Below are 20138 nucleotides of genomic sequence, written 5' to 3'. Positions count from 1 at the left end.
CATGTATATGTATCAGTCTTTAGGTACAACCATTTTCTGTGACTATATAAAGTTTCCTATACTTCTCTAATAGATAGAAACGACCTTTGATTCAACTGCTTTATCTCTTTTGGTTAACAATTCTCTGATAAGAAAACCAACAGTATTTTCATCCTCAAAATATCCAATATGTGCCGCAAGTGCTGAAACCAATGAGATATCAAACATCCCCATAGGTAGACTATAATCCAATCTTCCTTTCAAATTCAACGATGTCAACTGTTTCAATTGAGTTCCTGTTAAGTCTCTCTTTTTGAAAATTGGTGATCCTTCATTTTCACCATCTTCATCAGCAGCACTTTTTTTCTTTACATGTTTTGAAGTTTCCCACAACTTTGTAGAAATCATATTTGTAAACTTAGAAACCATCTCAAATCGACCATTGAGTCCAACTTTACTTTCAAATGGAACATAAGCTGCTTTGAAATCACCAAATTTAGGATTAACTAAAGGTTCAATTCTATATGCTATTGGATCACATGGATGATATAGGTTATACACATTATTGCATCTAGGAGATACAAATTCATTGGCAGGTTGAGTAGTTGAGTGGACAAGTGGATGTCCAACTATATTCTTACGTTCAATGAGCTTGAAAATACCAACGGGTGACCCAACAAGAAATAACTTGTCAACTTCAAAAGATAATTGTTGGTCAAATCCAATTTCACCTTCTTCAATAGTTGAACTTTGTCCTGATAAAATATCGAAAGAAATAGCTGATCCTAACGAATGACCCAAGATGTGAACTTTACCTTTGAAATGAGGATTTCTTTCTTTGTACAAATTATATACTCGATTCAATTCAGATGTTACTGCAGTTAACATTTGTACTAAATATTCCTTTTCGTAGTATAACAAGATATCACAACCAACATCACCTAGTATTTCCCTAACATACGTGATACCATCAACATTAAGTTGTGATAATGTTGGGAGTCTATTATCAGATCCATCCGTTCTAGGTCTTGTTGGATTAAATGAAACCATGTGTCTCCAAGAGATAGGCAACACCTGAATTTTTGTGTTTGATTTATTATTGCTAGTATTACCCGCTAATTTCTGATAATTCGGATTATTATTAAATACCTTTTTGATTGTTTTCCTTAATAAATTAACACTATGAGAGAATGTATAGGTATCACTCTTATTCCCCATGATTTGTCCAATCCCATGAACACAGAATACCAAATGTTCGATCTCTCTATTGGCTTCTTCCCGAGATGTATCTAAATCAAAATCATGTTCCATATTATCACCAATCTCATTAGTATCAAGACTCTCGTCTGTTTTATTCTTGTCCTTTGTATTTTCCTTTTGTTGTTCTTCAATCTTTTTCATATCGGTCTCATTTCCTGCTTCATCTTTTGATTTATTGTTCTCATAACCTCTATAGATTCTAATGATACCAAGATATGAATTCGATCCAAATTTCCTAACAATATCTAGTTGAAATTTTCCCCGGTATGAATGAGGAATAATAAATGCATCTCTTTCATTAAAATACAATACAAATCGTCCATCTTTCAATTCATATAAATCATTCTGCTGTTTGACATCAACTTTATCATTCTGTTTTGCAATCTCTACTTCCAATTCTTCACTTGTTACTTTATCTGTTGGTGCAGGTTTATCAAACAAATAAGGTTTAATTTCATTATATCCTTGATCAATTTCAAGTGCTACATTAGTTGGTAATGGACTTCCATCTTGAGTAAACCATAATCCTCTTCTTATTTCATATCTAGGTCCATCCCAATAGATAGGATAAATTTCCATACTTGATAAATCTGCTTCAAATAATTTATCTTCATTAATTTCTAATTTGGAATTGTAATTGGAATTAGGGGAATCTTGATATGTCTTTTCAAGATTTAATGAATCATAATCTGAAAATGGAATAAATTTTTGAGGTTCTTTTGTTTTCACATAATTATAATAAGATGGTCTAGAATTAGGTATATCTACTGCATAGAACCATTTGATTATTGGAATAGGTTGCTTAGAACTAATACTCGATGACATTGTAGTTGAGTTATCCAATTCCTACTGAAAGTTGTTTAATGATTGTGTAGAAACTGAAATCTTATCTCGTTCCTTGATGCTCGTGATTTTTTTTTTTTCCTTCTCTCACCTGGATTTACTGATCTCGTTAATACGATTGTAGGTTCATAGTGACAATATATTCAATATTAAACGAATTTCATAAAAGCACCTGTTGTTGTTGTATACCAATTGCAAGCGAAACGACCAATTTCTGGTTTAATTGCAGCAAAACGACAGAAGTATCACAAAATCACATTCATTTAATATCTATAATGACGAACTATAAAAAAAACACACAGACATACACGTATAAACAACATAAGATAGCACAAGTTTTTTTCATATATAACTCATGTCAATCCAGGGAATGGGACTGTTAACTCCCCAGATGGATATTTAAGTATAGCAGCATTGGAAAAATCGCTATAGTAATGGGTATTAGGAATCTTTCTTCCAAGTCTTATATAAATTGGTATATTACCATTTCTATCTTTTATACCATTAGCTAATGCCTCTTGAATCTCTTTCTTCAAGTCTGCTGAACTATCAAAAAGTTCTTTTAAATTCACAGATTCAATCTTGTCCCCAACATATTGCTCAATATCATTAATCAAAATCGAAATCGAGCTATACTTTTCATATAATTTAGCTGTAAACTTGGTTAACTTGGCATTAAAAGGAAAATTCAGCCATTCTAATACACCCGTTTGAATATTGTATGCTGTTACCATTGGTGGGATAATATTACCTTTTGGATCATCTCTTCTCAATGATTCTGCAGTTTCAGCAATGGCGGCTAATCCCCATCTTGCTGCACCAGAAAGGAAAAGTCCTAACAAAATACCTTGGAATAACAATGCAGTTCTTCCTCTAGTTGCACAACCTGGAATTAAAAGCATCGCCAAAATATAATGATGCACTCTTAAGGTTAAATTTGGTAATTGGGCCAAGAAAACCAAACCCAAAATAAACATTGAATAGATAAACAAATATTTTCTAAAACGACCAGAGAGCCAAAGCTTGTAAGCTTGAATGAATGCACATGTTGTAATCGTAAGGATAATTGATCCAACTGCAAGCATTGCCCCTGATTGCTCTTTTAAATCAGAAATGGTTAATCTGTCAACTGGTAATCTATCAAAAGTCATATTATTCAATACACCCAACCAAAACATAGGATACCACAAGAATACTCTACTCAAGTATGAAATTTTCACATTGGTGTCACCTATATTCGACGGTTCAGATAATGTTCTTTTCGCAGATACGTGCCATAACACATATAAAATGCAGCACGATGGTAAGAATCTTTCCAATGCAACAGACAACAAATGGGCAAAATCAGTGATTCTATTTGGATCAACATCCACTGGAGGATCTGTAGCTAAGCAAATCGTCCAGAACCCACAAATACTAATTGTCCAGTAAGCAACGGCACCACTTCCAAGGTAAACTACGGGAATACCGAGGATAATGTTCAAAATCAATATCAATAATCTTGGATCGTAGCAATTATTAAATGATTCCTGATCTGGAAGTTTTAGATTTTTGAAAAAAAAGGAAAATTTGAAAAAGGATAAGAATTCTATCGATTTACCAACACCATAATGACCCTTTGAGGATTTAAAATAAGTCTGGTCCTTGCTATTATATGAAATTCTAGCACACCCACCCCAAAATGGAGAAATAACACCAGCATGGACACCAGCTCCACATGGGTAACTATCAGCACGATATGGGTTAGTGATTTGGTTTTCCTCCAACTTATTCTCAACATCGGTACCACCACCGACAAAATAACCTCGATACTTGATTTTTTGATTACCTATTGGTATTAAAGAATATGTCCAACTTGATCGGTCACACAATGCTGGGCATCTGATAAATATATCATTTTGTAGCTGTTCATTGTTATTAGATTTGGTTACTTCAGGACACAAATCCCCATTCAACCCACATGCACCATTCTTTCCTTTCCAAAATTCTTGCAGTTGGCCACATGATAAAGTGTAGATGTGCGTGTTAGGATCCGTCGATAAATAAGGAGGAACAGTCAAATATGGAACTAATATACTATAACATAATCCAAACCAGAAAAATAAATAAGTTACCAATAATGCCCGTCTATAAATTAAAGGTACCCTTGTTTTGAACTTATCAGGAATAGCCTCGAAAAACTCCAAACAAGAGATCCTAGGAGCAGGATCATCTTTAGGATCTAATGGACCATACCATAATAAATAGAAAAATCTTTTGAATCGTGTTTTAAATGAGTTATCTCTTTGGAAATAAAAATCATTATCTTCGTCAATTATTCGTATATCGTCACTACTGGCGGTGGTAGTTCTGCTACGATCTCCTGTTGTGTCATCATGTTCACTATTAGATAAAAGGGTATCACTCATACTGCTGTTATTTGGAGTAATATTATCACTAGCTGAAGTAATTGTTTTCTTGATATCTAATGATTGAAGTTCGATTGTATCCAGATCAGATTTGGAATTGACTTGGTTATCATTAGACGGTGGGTGTGATTTCATACGAAAGAGGAGAATGTGTTCTTGTAATTTTTTTTTCTTTTTCTTAACTGTGAAAGGGTTAGGAGGAGGTGTTGGTGTATTCTCTTTCCGTTTGTCTGATATTACCAACCTATACTATGTGTAACTAGTTATTGTCTATCTAAATACAATTCTAACCATAGATTTAATTTTTTTTTTTTCTGTACATTTTTTTTTCCTGTATTGTATTCTTTCGTTTCAGTCGTGCCTCGTTAGTTTTCCCTCTCGATTAGAGTAGGAGATATCTCATATTTGCTTAATCTTACACCGTTTGCCATGGACTAAAATTTGATTTTTAAGTCATGAATTGCAAGTTATCGATATCTGAAATACATGCTTTCTATCCATGAAATCAAACGTGACATATTGAATATACCACTATGAAATTGGTGATCCGACTTGTGTGTACTAACCACACAGCCGATATCTTCGATTGTGTGAAATCTCCATGTTTCCCCCTCCCCCTTTTTCCTCTTCCCTCTCGTAATTGGATCTTTATTCTATTTCAAAATCGTCAAAATATAAAACTATTATATTCTTTATTTTTTTATATTATTATACAATTAATCAAATTTATAAATGGATAAAACTAATATACAAACTGTAACGTTATAAAGCTGAACAAAAAAAATGTGCAAAAACAAAACTAATTAAAAACAAAATCATGAAAAAGATAAAACCGAACTAAAAAAAAATTATAAATCTATTCTTGCTTCTATCACAGTAAAATTCCCTGAAACTCCTCATAAATAATCTCCTAACCAGAACACATGGTACATGATTCTGGATTATCAATAGCACAAGCAATTACTTTGGCACTGTAGATATCGTTTTCAATTTCTTCAATGGTTCTGTTATCAACTGGTTCTTCTTCTTTGGTTTCAGCTGGGGTTTCAGCTGGTTTGTTATCAGTGATCTTCAAATCAGCAATTGAATTTTCCAATGATGTTGGTTCAGTAGATGGTGATTTTGATCTTGGGGCATCACTTGTATTTTCTTCACCAACTCTTCCTTTGTTGACATACTTCTTGATGTGTAATTTGTCCAAGTTGGCAACAGTTTGACCAGCACTTTCAGCAACCAATTTGTCAATAGTAAATTGAATAGCGGCAGAAGCAGCTTGAGTTCTCAAGTAGTACATACCAGTCTTCAAACCCTTCTTCCAACCATAGAAATGCATACTTGTCAATTTACCCATAGTTGGATCTTTAATGTGAATATTCAAAGATTGAGATTGATCAATGAAAGCAGCTCTATCAGCAGCCATATCAATGATATGTTTTTGTGAAATTTCCCAAACAGTCTTGTACAAAGCCTTGATTTCATCTGGGATGTTTGGCAAACCTTGGATCGAACCATTGTTGGAAATAATGTTACTCTTCATAGCATCATTCCAAATACCCAAATCAACCAAATCCTTCAACAAGTATGGATTGACAATTTGGAATTCACCAGCCAAAACTCTTCTAGAGTAAATGTTGGAAGTGTAAGGTTCGAAACATTCATTGTTACCCAAGATTTGTGAAGTAGAAGCAGTTGGCATTGGAGCAACCAACAAGGAGTTTCTCAAACCATGTTTGGCCATCTTTTGTTTCAAAGTATCCCAATCCCATAATTCAGTTGGTTTTCTGTTCCACAAGTCAAATTGTAATAAACCTTGAGAAGCTGGAGAACCTGGGTAACTTTCATAGACACCTTCTTCAGCAGCTAATTCAATAGAAGATTCAACAGCAGCATGGTAAATGGTTTCAAAGATTTGAATGTTTAATTCTCTAGCTTCTTGAGAATCAAATGGCAATCTCAAAGACATAAAAGCATCAGCTAAACCTTGAACACCCAAAGCAATTGGTCTGTGTCTCATATTAGATCTTTCAGCTTCTGGAACTGGGTAGTAGTTACGATCGATAACTCTGTTCAAGTTACGAGTGACAACTTTAGTAACTTCATGCAATTTTTCAAAGTTATACCAAGTATTGCTTTCATCGTGTTCAACAAAAGATGGCAATGCAATGGAAGCCAAGTTACAAACAGCAACTTCATCTGGAGCAGAATATTCAACAATTTCACAACACAAGTTGGAAGATTTGATGACACCCAAATTCTTTTGGTTAGTCTTGGTGTTACAAGCATCTTTATACAACATAAATGGAGTACCAGTTTCGGTTTGGGCACTCAAGATAGCGTACCATAATTTTTGGGCTTTGATGGTTTGTCTACCACGGTTCTCCTTTTCGTATCTGGTATATAATTCTTCAAATTCATCACCGTAGACATCTGACAAACCTGGAGCTTCATTTGGAGAGAACAAAGTCCAGTCACCGTTTTGTTCAACTCTCTTCATGAACAAATCTGGGATCCACAAAGCTGGGAACAAGTCTCTGGCTCTGATTTCTTCTTTACCGTGGTTCTTTCTAATATCGATAAAGTCAAAGATATCACTGTGCCATGGTTCCAAGTATAAAGCAAAAGCACCTGGTCTCTTGTTACCACCTTGATCAACATAACGAGCAGTGTTGTTGAAAACTCTGACCATAGGAATAATACCGTTGGAAGTACCATTAGTACCAGCAATGTAAGCACCAGTGGAACGAATGTTGTGGATGTGCAAACCAATACCACCAGCACTCTTGGAAATTAAAGCACATGATTTCAAAGTATCGTAAATACCTTCAATGGAATCATCCTTCATAGCAAGCAAGAAACATGAAGACATTTGTGGTCTTGGGGTACCGGCATTGAACAAACATGGGGAACCGTGTGTGAAATATCTTTGTGACATCAAATTATAAGTTTCAATAACTCTTGGAATATCTTTACCGTGAATACCAATAGCAACTCTCATAATTAAATGTTGTGGTCTTTCAGCAACTTTACCGTTGATACGTAACAAATATGATCTTTCCATGGTTTTGAAACCAAAGTAGTTGTAATTGAAATCTCTGTCGTAAACAATAGCTGAGTTCAATTCATCTTCATGTTCCATGATAATATCATAAGTTTCTTTAGAAATCATAGGAGAATGTAAACCAGTTTTTGGGTTGACATATTCGTATAAAGCTTGAGAAACTTTGGAGTATTGTTTGGTAGTTTGTTTATGTAAATTGGAGACAGCGATTCTGGCTGCTAAAACAGCGTAATCTGGATGCACGGTAGTCATAGTAGCAGCAATTTCAGCAGCTAAGTTATCTAATTCAATAGTAGTAACACCTTGGTAAACACCAGAAATGACTTTTTGGGTAATGGCGACCGGTTCGACGTGATTTGGATCTAAACCGTAACATAATCTTTGCACTCTGGCAGTAATTTTATCAAAACGGACTGGCTCTTTACGGCCATCTCTTTTAAAGACATACATGTTATGGAAGGGGTGTAAATTAAAGGTAAAAGGAAAGTCAAAGAGACAAGAAGAAGAAGAAGAAAAGAAAAAGATTTAAAATATGATGAAGAAAGAAAAGTGGGATTTAGTTCTAATTTATAGACCGCGACGCGACACGTTAATTATTGATTTCGACAATACGTGAGAAGAAGATGAAAAAGAAAAAAATTTTTCTGTGTCGCGCGCGTGCGTTGTTTACGTTTCATGTAACAAAAACCCATCTGCTTATTAATGATAGACGTGTAGCAATCAATTATTTAAGTTTCCCTGATTTGGACGAGATCAAAACAAAATGAATCAGTTTAATAATAGAAATCCGGTCTTCGATTTGAGTTTCCTTTCTTAGCCAATGCTTACATTTTCTCTCTCGCCTTGCTCTGTCATCCCCTATTATTATACATGCCCATTTGCGTCATCGGATATCTGCTTAAGTATTATTTTCTTTTTTTTTTGTTTTGTTTTCTCTCTGTGTATATTCAGACGTGTTACGTGTAGCGTGTAACGTGTTGCTCAAAAATAAACACGGTACAAAATGAATTAGGCAATTTCCAATCAATATATACATTCATCGTAAACTGCTTCTTGTTTAATCTCTCTCTCGTTCAGCAACTTCTTATCGTTGTTGATAATATCTCGTTTGTTGCTGTTTTTGAAGTAGCTAAATTAGGGGATTAAATAGAATTCAACAAAGTATTCTCATGATGTAGTTATTGACAACAATGGTGTGATGATAATCTTGTAATAAAGTAACATGATTATAAGTACATCACACTGGGTGATTTTTCTCAACGTGTATTCTACAATTCTCTTTACATGTAAGTGCAAAATTTCATTGGAGATCTTTTTTTAGTCAGATTTGGCACCCAAATTATTGTGAAATAAGATCAAACCACGAGATATCATACTTCTATCAGCAACTTTAAATCAACACCCAAAGGTCCCTGATCACTTATCTGTACATGAAAATAACCAATGCTTGCTATTGGTAAGAAAACCTCTTATTCCCTAACTTCTAATCTTGCTAGAACGACAATTAACTCCGATTACGTAATACATCCGGTTTGTCTTTTACGATATTTTTCCGCGGTGTGTTTCAATTTGTCCCGCACTGGGTTTACTTTCCGGCACCCGTTAAATGAAAGGAAAAAAAAAAAACCAATAAAAAGACATATGAAATAAATTTTTCAGGATTCAATAGTAGTTTTCTCCTTTGAATCTCTTACTTTTTCTTTTCAATTCAAAGAGATCATAATGTTTTCAAAGACACTTAAGTATCTTATTCTTGCGTTTCTTATATCGACTCATAAGACTTTACCATTTGCTTATGTTATTCGTTTTTATTATCAAGCTTATCGTGGATTTTTTGGCTATAGATCACATTATCTTAAAACCAAAAAGAATTCATTTGGATATGATTCTCCAAAAGATTTATTCACTTGGGTTACTTTAGATTCTTATGTTACTCCATTAGAAATTGACATGTATTTACATAAACTGAATTCCACTTATTTCTTAGATTTGGATATTGCAAGAACTAAATTATTAACTAGATTATTCCAAACTTATTGGTGGTGGAGTTATGATAATGGACATGAAAATTCAAAGAAAAAACATTCTTTATCAAATATTCCTTACGTTCCAGTTGCTATTGTTCAATGTCAATTTAAACGTGAATTGAAACCATTCCAAAAGTTTAAAATTAGTTCTAGAATCTTGGCTTGGGATAGAAAATGGTTATTTGTCATGTCTAAATTTGTCACTGATGATAACAAAGTTTGTGCAATTGCAATTACAAAGTATGTTTTCAAGGTTGGAAGATTGACCATTGCTCCTGAAGAATACCTTAAATTCTGTAACTTTTTGGACGAAGAAAACCAAGCAATCAACGATAAAAATTACAAGTTAGTTACATCCTTAGTTGATGTTGAAGATATCGAAAAGATTGCCGAAGCTGCTACATAGAATGTGTTGGTTATAGATACACGATAGATATAATTAAAACTATATATATATATATAAATATTATTATTCTTTTACATTTTCACTACTATAACACATAATAATATACACTTTTCAATGATTGATACAACTATGCTAATCCAAAACCTTCATGACCTTCCGTGATGGCCATTAATAAAGATCCTCTTAATGTTTCATAACTCTCATAACTTGGCAAGTCAATTTGGTTAAAACAGGTATGTGATGATGGCAATCTATCCGAAGCACCATAATCACGATGAATACTGAATTTACAAGTTCCACTTGCTCCACTCAACTCTTTGAAACCATTCAATGGGACTTTAGAAGTACCAGTAGCAAATTGAAGTAATCTAGCTCTTTCTTCATTATCAAAAGATTTAACCGCTCTCCAGAACCATTGTATTTGCAAGGACAGTGGAGAATAGTTATTGTAGGTGGTATTATTTTGCCAATCAACAACATCAATATCCGGCAATCCGGAAATCAATAATTCCAATTCTTTTTCATCAAAAATGGCAACCAAATCTTTTGGAATGATCTCATGGAATCCCATCAAAAAGTTTTCCATTTGTTCTTCAACAGAAGTTTGCAATCTGTATTCAACAACTTTCTTGACGTATTCATGTTTGTTCTCTTCAGTGACAGGGATGTTACGACCATTAGGAATCAAATCAATAATCTTGTGTTCACCATAGTCATCTGTCTCAACAGAAAAGTCTTCAGTTATAACATCGGTAATATCATTCTCCAACATCCACATCAAAGACTTAAAGTATTCCAAATCCAATGTTTCCATATCTTTCAACGATTGCTGCTTACCCAAGATTCTCTTATATACAGCTCGAGAAAAGTGACAATCTAAGAAACAGTTATCATGGATAGCTTTACCAATTATACGTCCAATGAATTTGAAGAACGATAAATGCTCTGGGTTAATGTATGAAGTTCTGTTTGGGTGGAAAGTTGTTTCATCAGAAACAACAGGGGTGAATAATGCATAGTCTGGATTAAACATTTGACGACTCAAGACTTGATACCATTCTCTAGTAACACCACCAGCATCAATACCTTGCTCACCTTTAAAATTAATCTCCAATTTAGCATTTCTAAATTCATCCTTAGGTTTAAAGAATAATGCTCTGTAGGAATCCAAGAATACCTGATCACGACGAACACTAACCAACAACTTACGGTTTTCCTTCTTGTCTTGATGTAATTTTCTATCAAAGTAATTCTTTTTATTATCAAATTCCAAAACACGAGGGTTTCTCACCAACATTCCAAATGGACCACTCATCAAGTTTGGATTACTTCTCACCATTTGGTTAAGAATCTTCTTATGTTCATCTGTGAATGAAAAGAATAATGATTCAATTGGCTCCTTGGTGAAATCAATCTTCTTAGCCTCATATTTCAAACAATCCCTAATTGGTAACTCCCTAACTTTACTGTGCTTACAGACAACCATCAAAGCTTCAATAAGTGGAAGTAAAGCATTAGCAATATTGTGCAAATGTGGTTTTTCTTCTAAAATTCTTAAACATTCACTCAATGCATCCCAAAGACTTCCCAAAGCAAGCTTCTTGTACAATCCAGTTAATTCTTCAATCTCATCATTTTGACTTTGTTCATTATTCTTCACCTTCGTTTCAAACATATAGTCTAAAGCAGTCAAGATACGCAATAGTTTTGCTTGATCAGAAGAATGTGCACTAAACTTGGAAAACGATTTACTTTCTGGGCCACCACCATCAATTAACTCTTTAGTGAGGCTGTTCAAATCTGCTATAAGCTTCTGGCCCAATTCGCTGGCTTTCTCAGATAATTCAAAAGAGAATATTCTTTGGGCATTCTTCAACACGGAAAAGTTTTGCATAGCACTAATGGTTCTTCTAAATGTCGTATTTGAACAATCATTACCAGTCAAGATTTTGATGATTTGTTTGTAATTTTCGTCTGGGATAACTGGAGGTGGAGGTGTAAATGGTTTGGAATAGTCTTGTTCTTCTTTATTGGTTTCTTCATCTTCATCATTGTTTTCATGGTGATCCTTTTGATGTTTCAATACATGCAAAGATCTACTTGCCACTTGTAACACTCTTGCCAAAATATCCAAAAGAGTTTGATCATCTGTAACCAACTTACTTTCCAAGATTCTCAAAATGTAATTAATTGGATACTTGTTCTCCTTGGAAACATTCTTCTTTTCTTTCTTGAAAATAAACATATTTTCATGTTCAGTCAACAAGAAGTACTTCAAATGGTTATTTCTTTCCAACAAATAGTCAACTGCTTCAACTATTTGTATTCCAACAGATATTTGTGTGGCACCGACAGGTAACTTGAACTGCTTTTTACCATCCTTGTTAGCACTAGCTCTATTGCAAATTTGAGTATACACCTTTTGAACTGGACGTTTCACTATAAAGCAATCATGTAAAATAGCAATCATCAAACTCATAATTTCAATTCTACTTTGCTTGTTGTTGCACATATATTGCAATGCATGATAGATATGTTCTCTTTGACCAATCGTCAAAGGAGAAAACAAAAGTCTGATTAACGCAGCAATACCTTGCTTATCGGATAATGGTGTGAAATAAATTCTTCCACTCGGCTTCTTTTGTGTTCTCGAGGTTGAAGTTCCACTGAGACCATGTCTTTGTCCTACGGATAATTCTTCATCAACTTCAAAAGGAGCATCTGCATCTGCATCTTCAAGATCAAACTCACCTTGAGATGCTTCCAATTCTGCATATCTTCTAGCCATAGATTCTTGTTGGAGAATTTCTTCACGAATATTATCTGGCAATGCATCCAAAAAGTCAGGATCAATTTCACGAGCATTATCATCAGTAGAGGTTGCATTGGCTCTTCTTTCACGAACATACAGAGCAAGAACCTCTTCTCTCATATCTTCAGGTAATGCCTCAATGTAATCTGGATCAATATCAGTACCACTGATATCAACATCACGATCACCTATTCTCACCATAACAGGTTCTCTTTCTGGAGCATTAGCGGCATTTTCTTCACGTTGTCTTGCTTCCTCAGCACGCTTTCTTTCTTCTTCTTCCAATTGCTTACGTTTTCTCTCTTCCCGTTCTTTCTTGATTTTTTCTTGTTCCTCTTGCTTCTTCTTATAAACGGAAACACTTTCGTCTTCAATTCTATTAACAATTGCTGGGATCAACTTATGGCACATATTATATTTATCCTTCGGATAGAACATTTTTAACGCATCTACCCAACGTTCTTTAGTAGATTTGATATGGAACTTGTGACTTTGCTCAGCATGTTTAGAGGAGCGGCCTAATTGCATCATATTTTCAAATAAACGACCAATGGTAGCACTATTAGTTTCTTCATTGCCATTAAATTCAATTGATCCTCGAAAGTTACCTTCACGGAATAAACCATCAAGCAATAAACTCAATGCTGGTGAAGTTCTTTCCAACTGAGTGAAGCCAGCTTGGTCAATAAGTCTTCGAGCACCAGAATTTGGAGTAACCATTCTGAATTCAAAATCCAGTCTGGATTCTGAGTCACTCAAGTCAACATCAGACTCATCTTCATCTTCAATGTTACCACCGTCAACAAAAAATCTCAGTCTAATACCACCATCTTCAACATTATCCATTGAATTAAATGGATCTCTTGGTGTCGGACGATCTTGTATATCATCACTGGACTCTTCACCATCATCTAATTGTTCAATCCAACCATCTAATTCATCTTCGTCATATTCACTTGCATCGCCATCTTCCTCATCATCCCATGCAGAAAGATCATCATCTTCATCTTCACTATGAGAACCCAAATCTAAATCGTCAATTATTTCAATATCCCCAAGATCAGAAACTTCTTCAATATCATCATCATCATCATCTTCTTCTTCTTCGTCTTGATCAACATCATCTTGGTCAACATCTTCTTCAGGGTCAATATCATCTAAATCTCTGTCGCCAGCATCAAGATCAACTTCCATCTCAATGTCTTCAACGTCCATGTCGGAATCTATGGCAGAGAGTTCTGATGAATCTTCCTCGTCACTGGTTCCAGATAAATCTTCTTCAGACATAATTCGTTCAACAGGATCTTCAGCATCATAAAACTCATCCTCATCTTCACTATTAATGTCATACATTCCCAAAGTCGAGTTACGAAACAAGTCTGGAGTTTCTTCATGATAATCAACACCTTCGGGCAAAATGTCGTCCTCGTCATTGTTATCGGTTTGGTTACCATCTTTCGAAAACAATTCTTGAAACTCAACCTTATTCTTACCCAAAAATGTGATTGGTTTCAATGCAGCTTTAACAACCTTATCAACCTGTGGGAAATTCAAATCCAATTCGGCAATCAAACTTGTCAAGAGGTTTGGAACCTGCTTTTCAATGTAAATCTTGGTTATAAAATATTGATCGTATTGAGTAGCTTGCTTGTTCAACAATGGACCAATAGCATCTCTGAATTTGGTTGAAATCAACAACCCACTTAGTTCAAACAAGTCTAGCAATTTACCATATCTAGCTAATCCCAGAACTTTCAACTGAGAAGTATCCTTCAATACCTTCATCAATAAATCAACGACAAACCTTCTGATAAGTTCCATATCGATATCTTCTTTCTTATCATGAGCTGGATCTTCAGTAGTTGCAGATATTGGAGAAGAGATCAAACTCAAAAGAGCCATTTTTGCAATTGAAGAAATAGCACAACGTCTTTCAAATTCTGCGCCAGAACTAAGCTCCAACAGACGAGTAGGAACCAATTGATGAATGAAAAAATTCAATGCCGTTGGTCGTGGTTTAATTTCATCTTGAGTCTTCTTGGAAAATGTTAAAAATTCCAATTTGGCTTGCTTATAGGAACCCAATAATTCAGTAATTGTCTGGAGAAGATAACATGCATAGGAAAATTTCTCGTTACCAAATAAGTTTATTGGTGCATCCTTGTTCTTACTCTTTGATTCGTCAGATGGAGGGTCTGATAACCAATCAGTTTTAACAACACCCATCAATTCGGACAAAAGTTGATTCATCAATGATAAAGATTGCCATGGCTTAGATGATTCCTGTGATTCTGTCATCTCAACATCTTGCGAGGATTCGTCCTTTTTCTTTACTCTAATTGGGATTTTATGCAAGTAAAAGTCACCTCCACTATATCCATCAAGAAGAATATTCTTGGAAAGAACATCGGTAAATACGCCACCGTCACGGAACACAAGGGATGAATTTTCCTTTAAACAGGTTTGAAGATCCCTCACATGTCTTACTGAACCATTAAACATGTTAGTAATATCCGAACCCATATAGTTCTCCAAAACTTCTTTAGTTTCAAAGCAGTAACGGAAAATCAAAACCACACTAGTCTTCAATGATTCAGCAATTACCTTTTCTTTGATATTTGTTCCAGTAAGTTTAAGTAGATCCTTGAGCACATCTGATGCAGAAATTCTTTCTGCGTACTTGATGTCTTTTGCATACAACACAAGAACACGGGCAACACCACTAGCTGATTTGATGTCACCTGAAACATGCAAATTAATAATTGCATCAAAAATCCTATCTTTTGTTTCATCATCCATAACAAACAAGACTGACTCATTGAAAAGTTGAATGGATTCATGTTTCGTGGTTTCTGGAATTGGTACAGTTTTATGAATAAGCGACTGCTCCAAAATGGACATCAATATAGGGAAAAATGTCTCATTCACGGTATCATTGGAGATGGTATCTGCATTAAGCAATGTAATTAACCTTTCATAAATCGAAGACTGGTTAATAGTATTCTTGTCAGCTTGGAGCAAAAGTGAGATCAAATGCAAATTTACAGCAAATGTTTCTTTATCAGTAACTGGCCAAGTTACTTCAGATAAATAACTGGTTATCTTACCGACAAACTCGTTAGTTGAAACGGTAGAAAATAAATCAGACACCGATACAATAACCTTAGGATATAATTTTGCCATTTGTAACCAAGTATCAACCAAATTTGCTGATTTTATTTCCTTCATAATATCTGCCGTAGATTTATACTTTGGAAATTCAATGGTAAAATCTATACCATCATCTTTAATTGAAGTCGCCATTGATCTCCATTGTTCATCAGATATTTCAAGTTCTTGACATTTGACAAATTTACCTGCAGCAATATCATTCAAATCATTTCCATGTTCGAAATAATGAGCAGCTTGATCTTCAGTCATCCCAAGGGAAATCAAATAGGCAAACTGTTCTGAAGGAGGACTGATATTTCTAGGATCAAATGGGATAAATTCAGCTCCACTACTTTCCTTCTTTGCTTGGAAAATATTTTTGGTAATATAAACAGCTTGTTCAACCAATGGAGTAGGAATATTACTTGGATGTTTAGCTAAGCCATGTGCCAACTTGGATCTAGAACCAACAATTTGTTCCAACAACGATAATGCTTCTCCTCTGACTTGGAACAACAATGCAGAAGTTAATGAATACTCAATACTCTTGCCATAACCTTGATAAAAATAAAACTTGGCATGTGACATGTTGGTAATGTTATCAGCATTCACCGTTTTAGCAAAAATCATCAATAATTGACTTAATGCATTCTTAACAATACTACTTTCTTGAGTACTGATGTACTTAAGTTCTGAAGTGGCAGCTACTTCCTTAGGATCCATTTCTAACAAGTGATCCCATAATGAGATGGCAGTTTTCTTTGCTGCTTCAAAAAATCCATTTTGGAAAAGTGAAATGGCAAATGGTGTGTAAACCTGATCTTTGCTTCTTTCCTTTTGACTTAATATATAAAGGACATTATAAGCGGTATCCAAAATAAAGCATTCTTTATAGTATTTATTGTCAAAATCCTTACTAATGGTAGTAGTAAACATTTCACCCAACAGCAAAAGAATTTCAACAGCATCCTGTCTGGACCCACCATCGGGATGATCCTGTCTCTTTGGAATACATGCTCTAACAACCGATGCAAGAATTAAAGGAATATATCCCTTAAAATAATAAGCGAAAGTACGCAATTGCAAAGTATTTTTAAATTTTGCTGTCGTGCCTGTAGTATCCGCCTTGATTTCCGTTGGATCAGCAACATTAACTTGCAAAGGTGGACTGTCATTAGGGAAATTATTTGTCGACTTGAGAACTTCATCAGGAGTAAGGGATTTGATTATAATTTCTTCCATTATTGATCTGTTTAACAACTTCACTAAATTAGTCAACAAATCTTTATCACTGAATAGCTGGATAATCTGTCCCAACCTTTCGTTAAACAACAATCCCAAGTTGATGTAGATTTCAGTCAATGAATACAACAAAACATTGATTGTATTTAGGTGTTTCAAGAGTTCTGTTGCTTCATCAATACCAATAACGTTGAAATATGACTCTTCCTGTTCAAAATCAATATATCCGAGCACAACTTCTGATGACAAAATTGTGTCCAATTCCTTTATTATGCACGGTAATCCATATTCTCTATTTTCATCATCAAAATACTTCAAAATACCCATCAAGGAGGAAATTCCATTCGACATTGCATAGTCATATGGTGCATTTTTCAATGTCAAAAATTTCACCCACGATTTAAACTTAATTTTCTGAATAGTATCAGCCCCCCATTGACCACTATCTTGTAATAATCCACCAAGGAAATAATAGACATTATCAAGCAAATATGTATAGTCTTCATCTTCCCAGCAAGTGATTGCTTTCTCACCATCAATCTTGACTGGGGAGTCATCCTCTTTGCTACCATAAAGAGAGCCATCTTTAGATGAGTAAAATTCAACTCCTGGTAACCTTTCATCAACGTATGCACTGGCATCTTCAATGAGTTTTTGGACCTCGCCAAGAATTAAAGGTTTCAAAGTCGGATAGTGTCTTCCCAATTCATCAAAGGAACATCCCAAATTTGTAGCCATATCTGTCTTTACCAATTCCTTAGCATTCTTCAAGTTATAAAATGATTTAAAGAAAGTCTGAATTATTTGTTTATCCTTTACCTTCTTCAATCCTTCATTGTTTAAACAAATAGCACCAAGTACTTCCGGCAAGGACATCAACAAGACACTGGACGGTAAAAACAAATTCTCATAGTTGTCCAAGATAGTATCGATTACTTTGGCTTCATTTAAAATTGCAAATGCTGTTGGCTCATTATGAATGATGAAAAATACCGAATCAACAGTGGCAGCTAAAATCAATGGTCCAAATACATGCGAATGAGTCAAAATCTTGTTGAAACTTTCAAGAAGTGGTGAATCAAATAAATTTCTTAATCTATCACCTTGGTCAGTTTGTATAAGATCAGAGACCAATTTCATCAAATTGCGAATGTAATTTGCTTGTCTAAGAGTGATGGAATAATACACAATGGCATCCTTAGGAGCGCCTCCATTGTAATCTGGGTTTTCCAATGCAAAGTCAACTTCATAGCCAATATTTTCAATCAACAAATTGAAACCGTTATTAGCAACAAAGTCATTAAGTGAATCTTGTGCAGCCGAAATATACATAGTGATTAAATGCACAGCTGCTGAACAACTCCATCTATACTTGGTGCGCAAGTTCAAAAATGGCATTAAATCATTGAGGATACCACCAGCGGTAAGCTTTGGAACTAAACCTTTGTTACTGATCAAGTTCCCAACCATATTGAAAAAATGAATGTGACCTTCTTCAAAATAATCTTCATCTTGGCCCTTCACCATCTTCCAAATATGCCTTATACATTGGTACAACATACCATGGCTGACATTACCACCCATAGTACGTACCATTTCTGCACCCCATATTTTCTTGAAAGATATACATTCTAATGCTCGGATTGCAGCAAAATAGACAGCCTTTGATACCAATTTAGCATTCTCTGGCAGGATAGTTTCAATCAAGAAACTAAAAATATAAGGTTCGGCTTCAAACAATTTTGTTGATGTGACTTGGGACGACAACATACAGCATGTAAAACCGACAGCAAGACATTTGATTTGAATTAATTTTTCTCTCAAATTCATTGCCTCAGGGGTATTGGTATTAAAAGATTTTGCAACCTCGGCATGAATTCCATAACTGAACCATGCATCTTTTGGTAATACTTCTTGTCCTTTATCCAAAAGCTGTTGCAAGGACAATCTTTTCACTGAATCTTCTGGTAAATGAAATAAATGCAAACCTTCAGTTACAGTGACTTGTTGTTGTGATTGTTTCTCCTTTTCCTTGTCCTTTTCTTTAGATTTGGATGCAATAGTTCCATTGTTAATGGTAGTTGGGATGGATTTATAATATTGGAAATTAATACTCTTCCATTTTGAAGGGTACTTTTTATCTGAATTTAATGTGTATACAAAGTTAAAGTGATCTCCAATGATGCTTGGTTTTTCATCAGGATTCTCTTGTGCATTTTTTTCTTCAGCACATTTTAAAGTACTATCAATAGGGACCAATGGAGGATATGACTTTGCAATTTCCAAAACCTTGTTCTTGATATTCTTTGGAGCTGAAAATCTTGACGAGCTTGTTTGAACATATTTTTCAGCAAGCACAACAGCAACTTCCAAAGCTCTTAATCTAATTTCTAATGACGGACTGTTTATCAAATCATAAATTCTTTCACTACTAGAATAAACCTGTTTATCTGAACAATGATCCAACAACGTGTAAGTGAATCGAAGACATGCAACAAGAAGTTCTTCATCCTGTTGGGAAATCAATTGCAACTTGACACATTCTTGATCCAACGCGTACTTTTTGATTTTTTGTTCAAAAATTTCGTCAAATCTATTTAATAGTGGGATCCAATGGAATAAATCACCTCGTGGACGTTGCCATTTTAAATTATGCAGTAAAAGTTCGGGCAACTTATCAATATCACAATTGGTTAATTGATCTATTAAGGATCTCAACGGCTCGGCCATCTCCATCCTCTGTTGATGATCTCTTTTACCAATAATAATCATAATGTGTCAAGAATAGTAATAATAATAATAATAATAAATTGATGAGTAAGTTCTGATTGCTATTGGGAAGCAAAAAAAAAAAAATATGTTAAATGAAAAGCGTCTTTAAAATACAAGTACTAAGTTTTCAAAAAGAACTTCAATATATTAAATTAGAAGGTAATAACAAGAAACCAATATC

The 20138-nt window shown here is 34.6% G+C and overlaps 5 protein-coding genes across 5 annotated transcripts; 1 reads left to right on the top strand and 4 right to left on the bottom strand. All coding sequences in view use genetic code 12, as the record gives it.

Annotated features, from left to right (window-relative positions):
- Positions 1-66: 66 nt before the first annotated feature.
- CTRG_01311 (putative carboxylic ester hydrolase) lies at positions 67-2064 on the bottom strand (the record flags this gene model as incomplete). Its single annotated transcript, XM_002546959.1, has 1 exon — positions 67-2064. The coding sequence occupies one exon, from the start codon at positions 2062-2064 to the stop codon at positions 67-69; it is 1998 nt and encodes a 665-aa protein (XP_002547005.1).
- Positions 2065-2435: 371 nt separating this feature from the next.
- Positions 2436-4625, bottom strand: CTRG_01310 (uncharacterized protein; the record flags this gene model as incomplete). The annotated part of the gene is made up of 1 exon (XM_002546958.1): positions 2436-4625. One exon carries the CDS (start codon positions 4623-4625, stop codon positions 2436-2438), a length of 2190 nt encoding a protein of 729 aa, XP_002547004.1.
- Positions 4626-5400: 775 nt separating this feature from the next.
- Positions 5401-7998, bottom strand: RNR1 (ribonucleotide-diphosphate reductase subunit; the record flags this gene model as incomplete). The annotated part of the gene is made up of 1 exon (XM_002546957.1): positions 5401-7998. One exon carries the CDS (start codon positions 7996-7998, stop codon positions 5401-5403), a length of 2598 nt encoding a protein of 865 aa, XP_002547003.1.
- Positions 7999-9270: 1272 nt separating this feature from the next.
- On the top strand, positions 9271-9981 carry CTRG_01308 (uncharacterized protein; the record flags this gene model as incomplete). Its single annotated transcript, XM_002546956.1, has 1 exon — positions 9271-9981. One exon carries the CDS (start codon positions 9271-9273, stop codon positions 9979-9981), a length of 711 nt encoding a protein of 236 aa, XP_002547002.1.
- Positions 9982-10108: 127 nt separating this feature from the next.
- Positions 10109-19957, bottom strand: TOM1 (E3 ubiquitin-protein ligase; the record flags this gene model as incomplete). Its single annotated transcript, XM_002546955.1, has 1 exon — positions 10109-19957. One exon carries the CDS (start codon positions 19955-19957, stop codon positions 10109-10111), a length of 9849 nt encoding a protein of 3282 aa, XP_002547001.1.
- Between the last annotated feature and the right edge of the window lie 181 nt (positions 19958-20138).

Source organism: Candida tropicalis (assembly GCF_000006335.3).
Source record: "Candida tropicalis MYA-3404 genomic scaffold supercont3.2, whole genome shotgun sequence".
NCBI lineage: Eukaryota > Fungi > Ascomycota > Pichiomycetes > Serinales > Debaryomycetaceae > Candida > Candida tropicalis.
The sequence above is the reverse complement of the archived record's forward strand: the minus strand, read 5'-3'. Positions and strand labels throughout refer to the sequence as shown.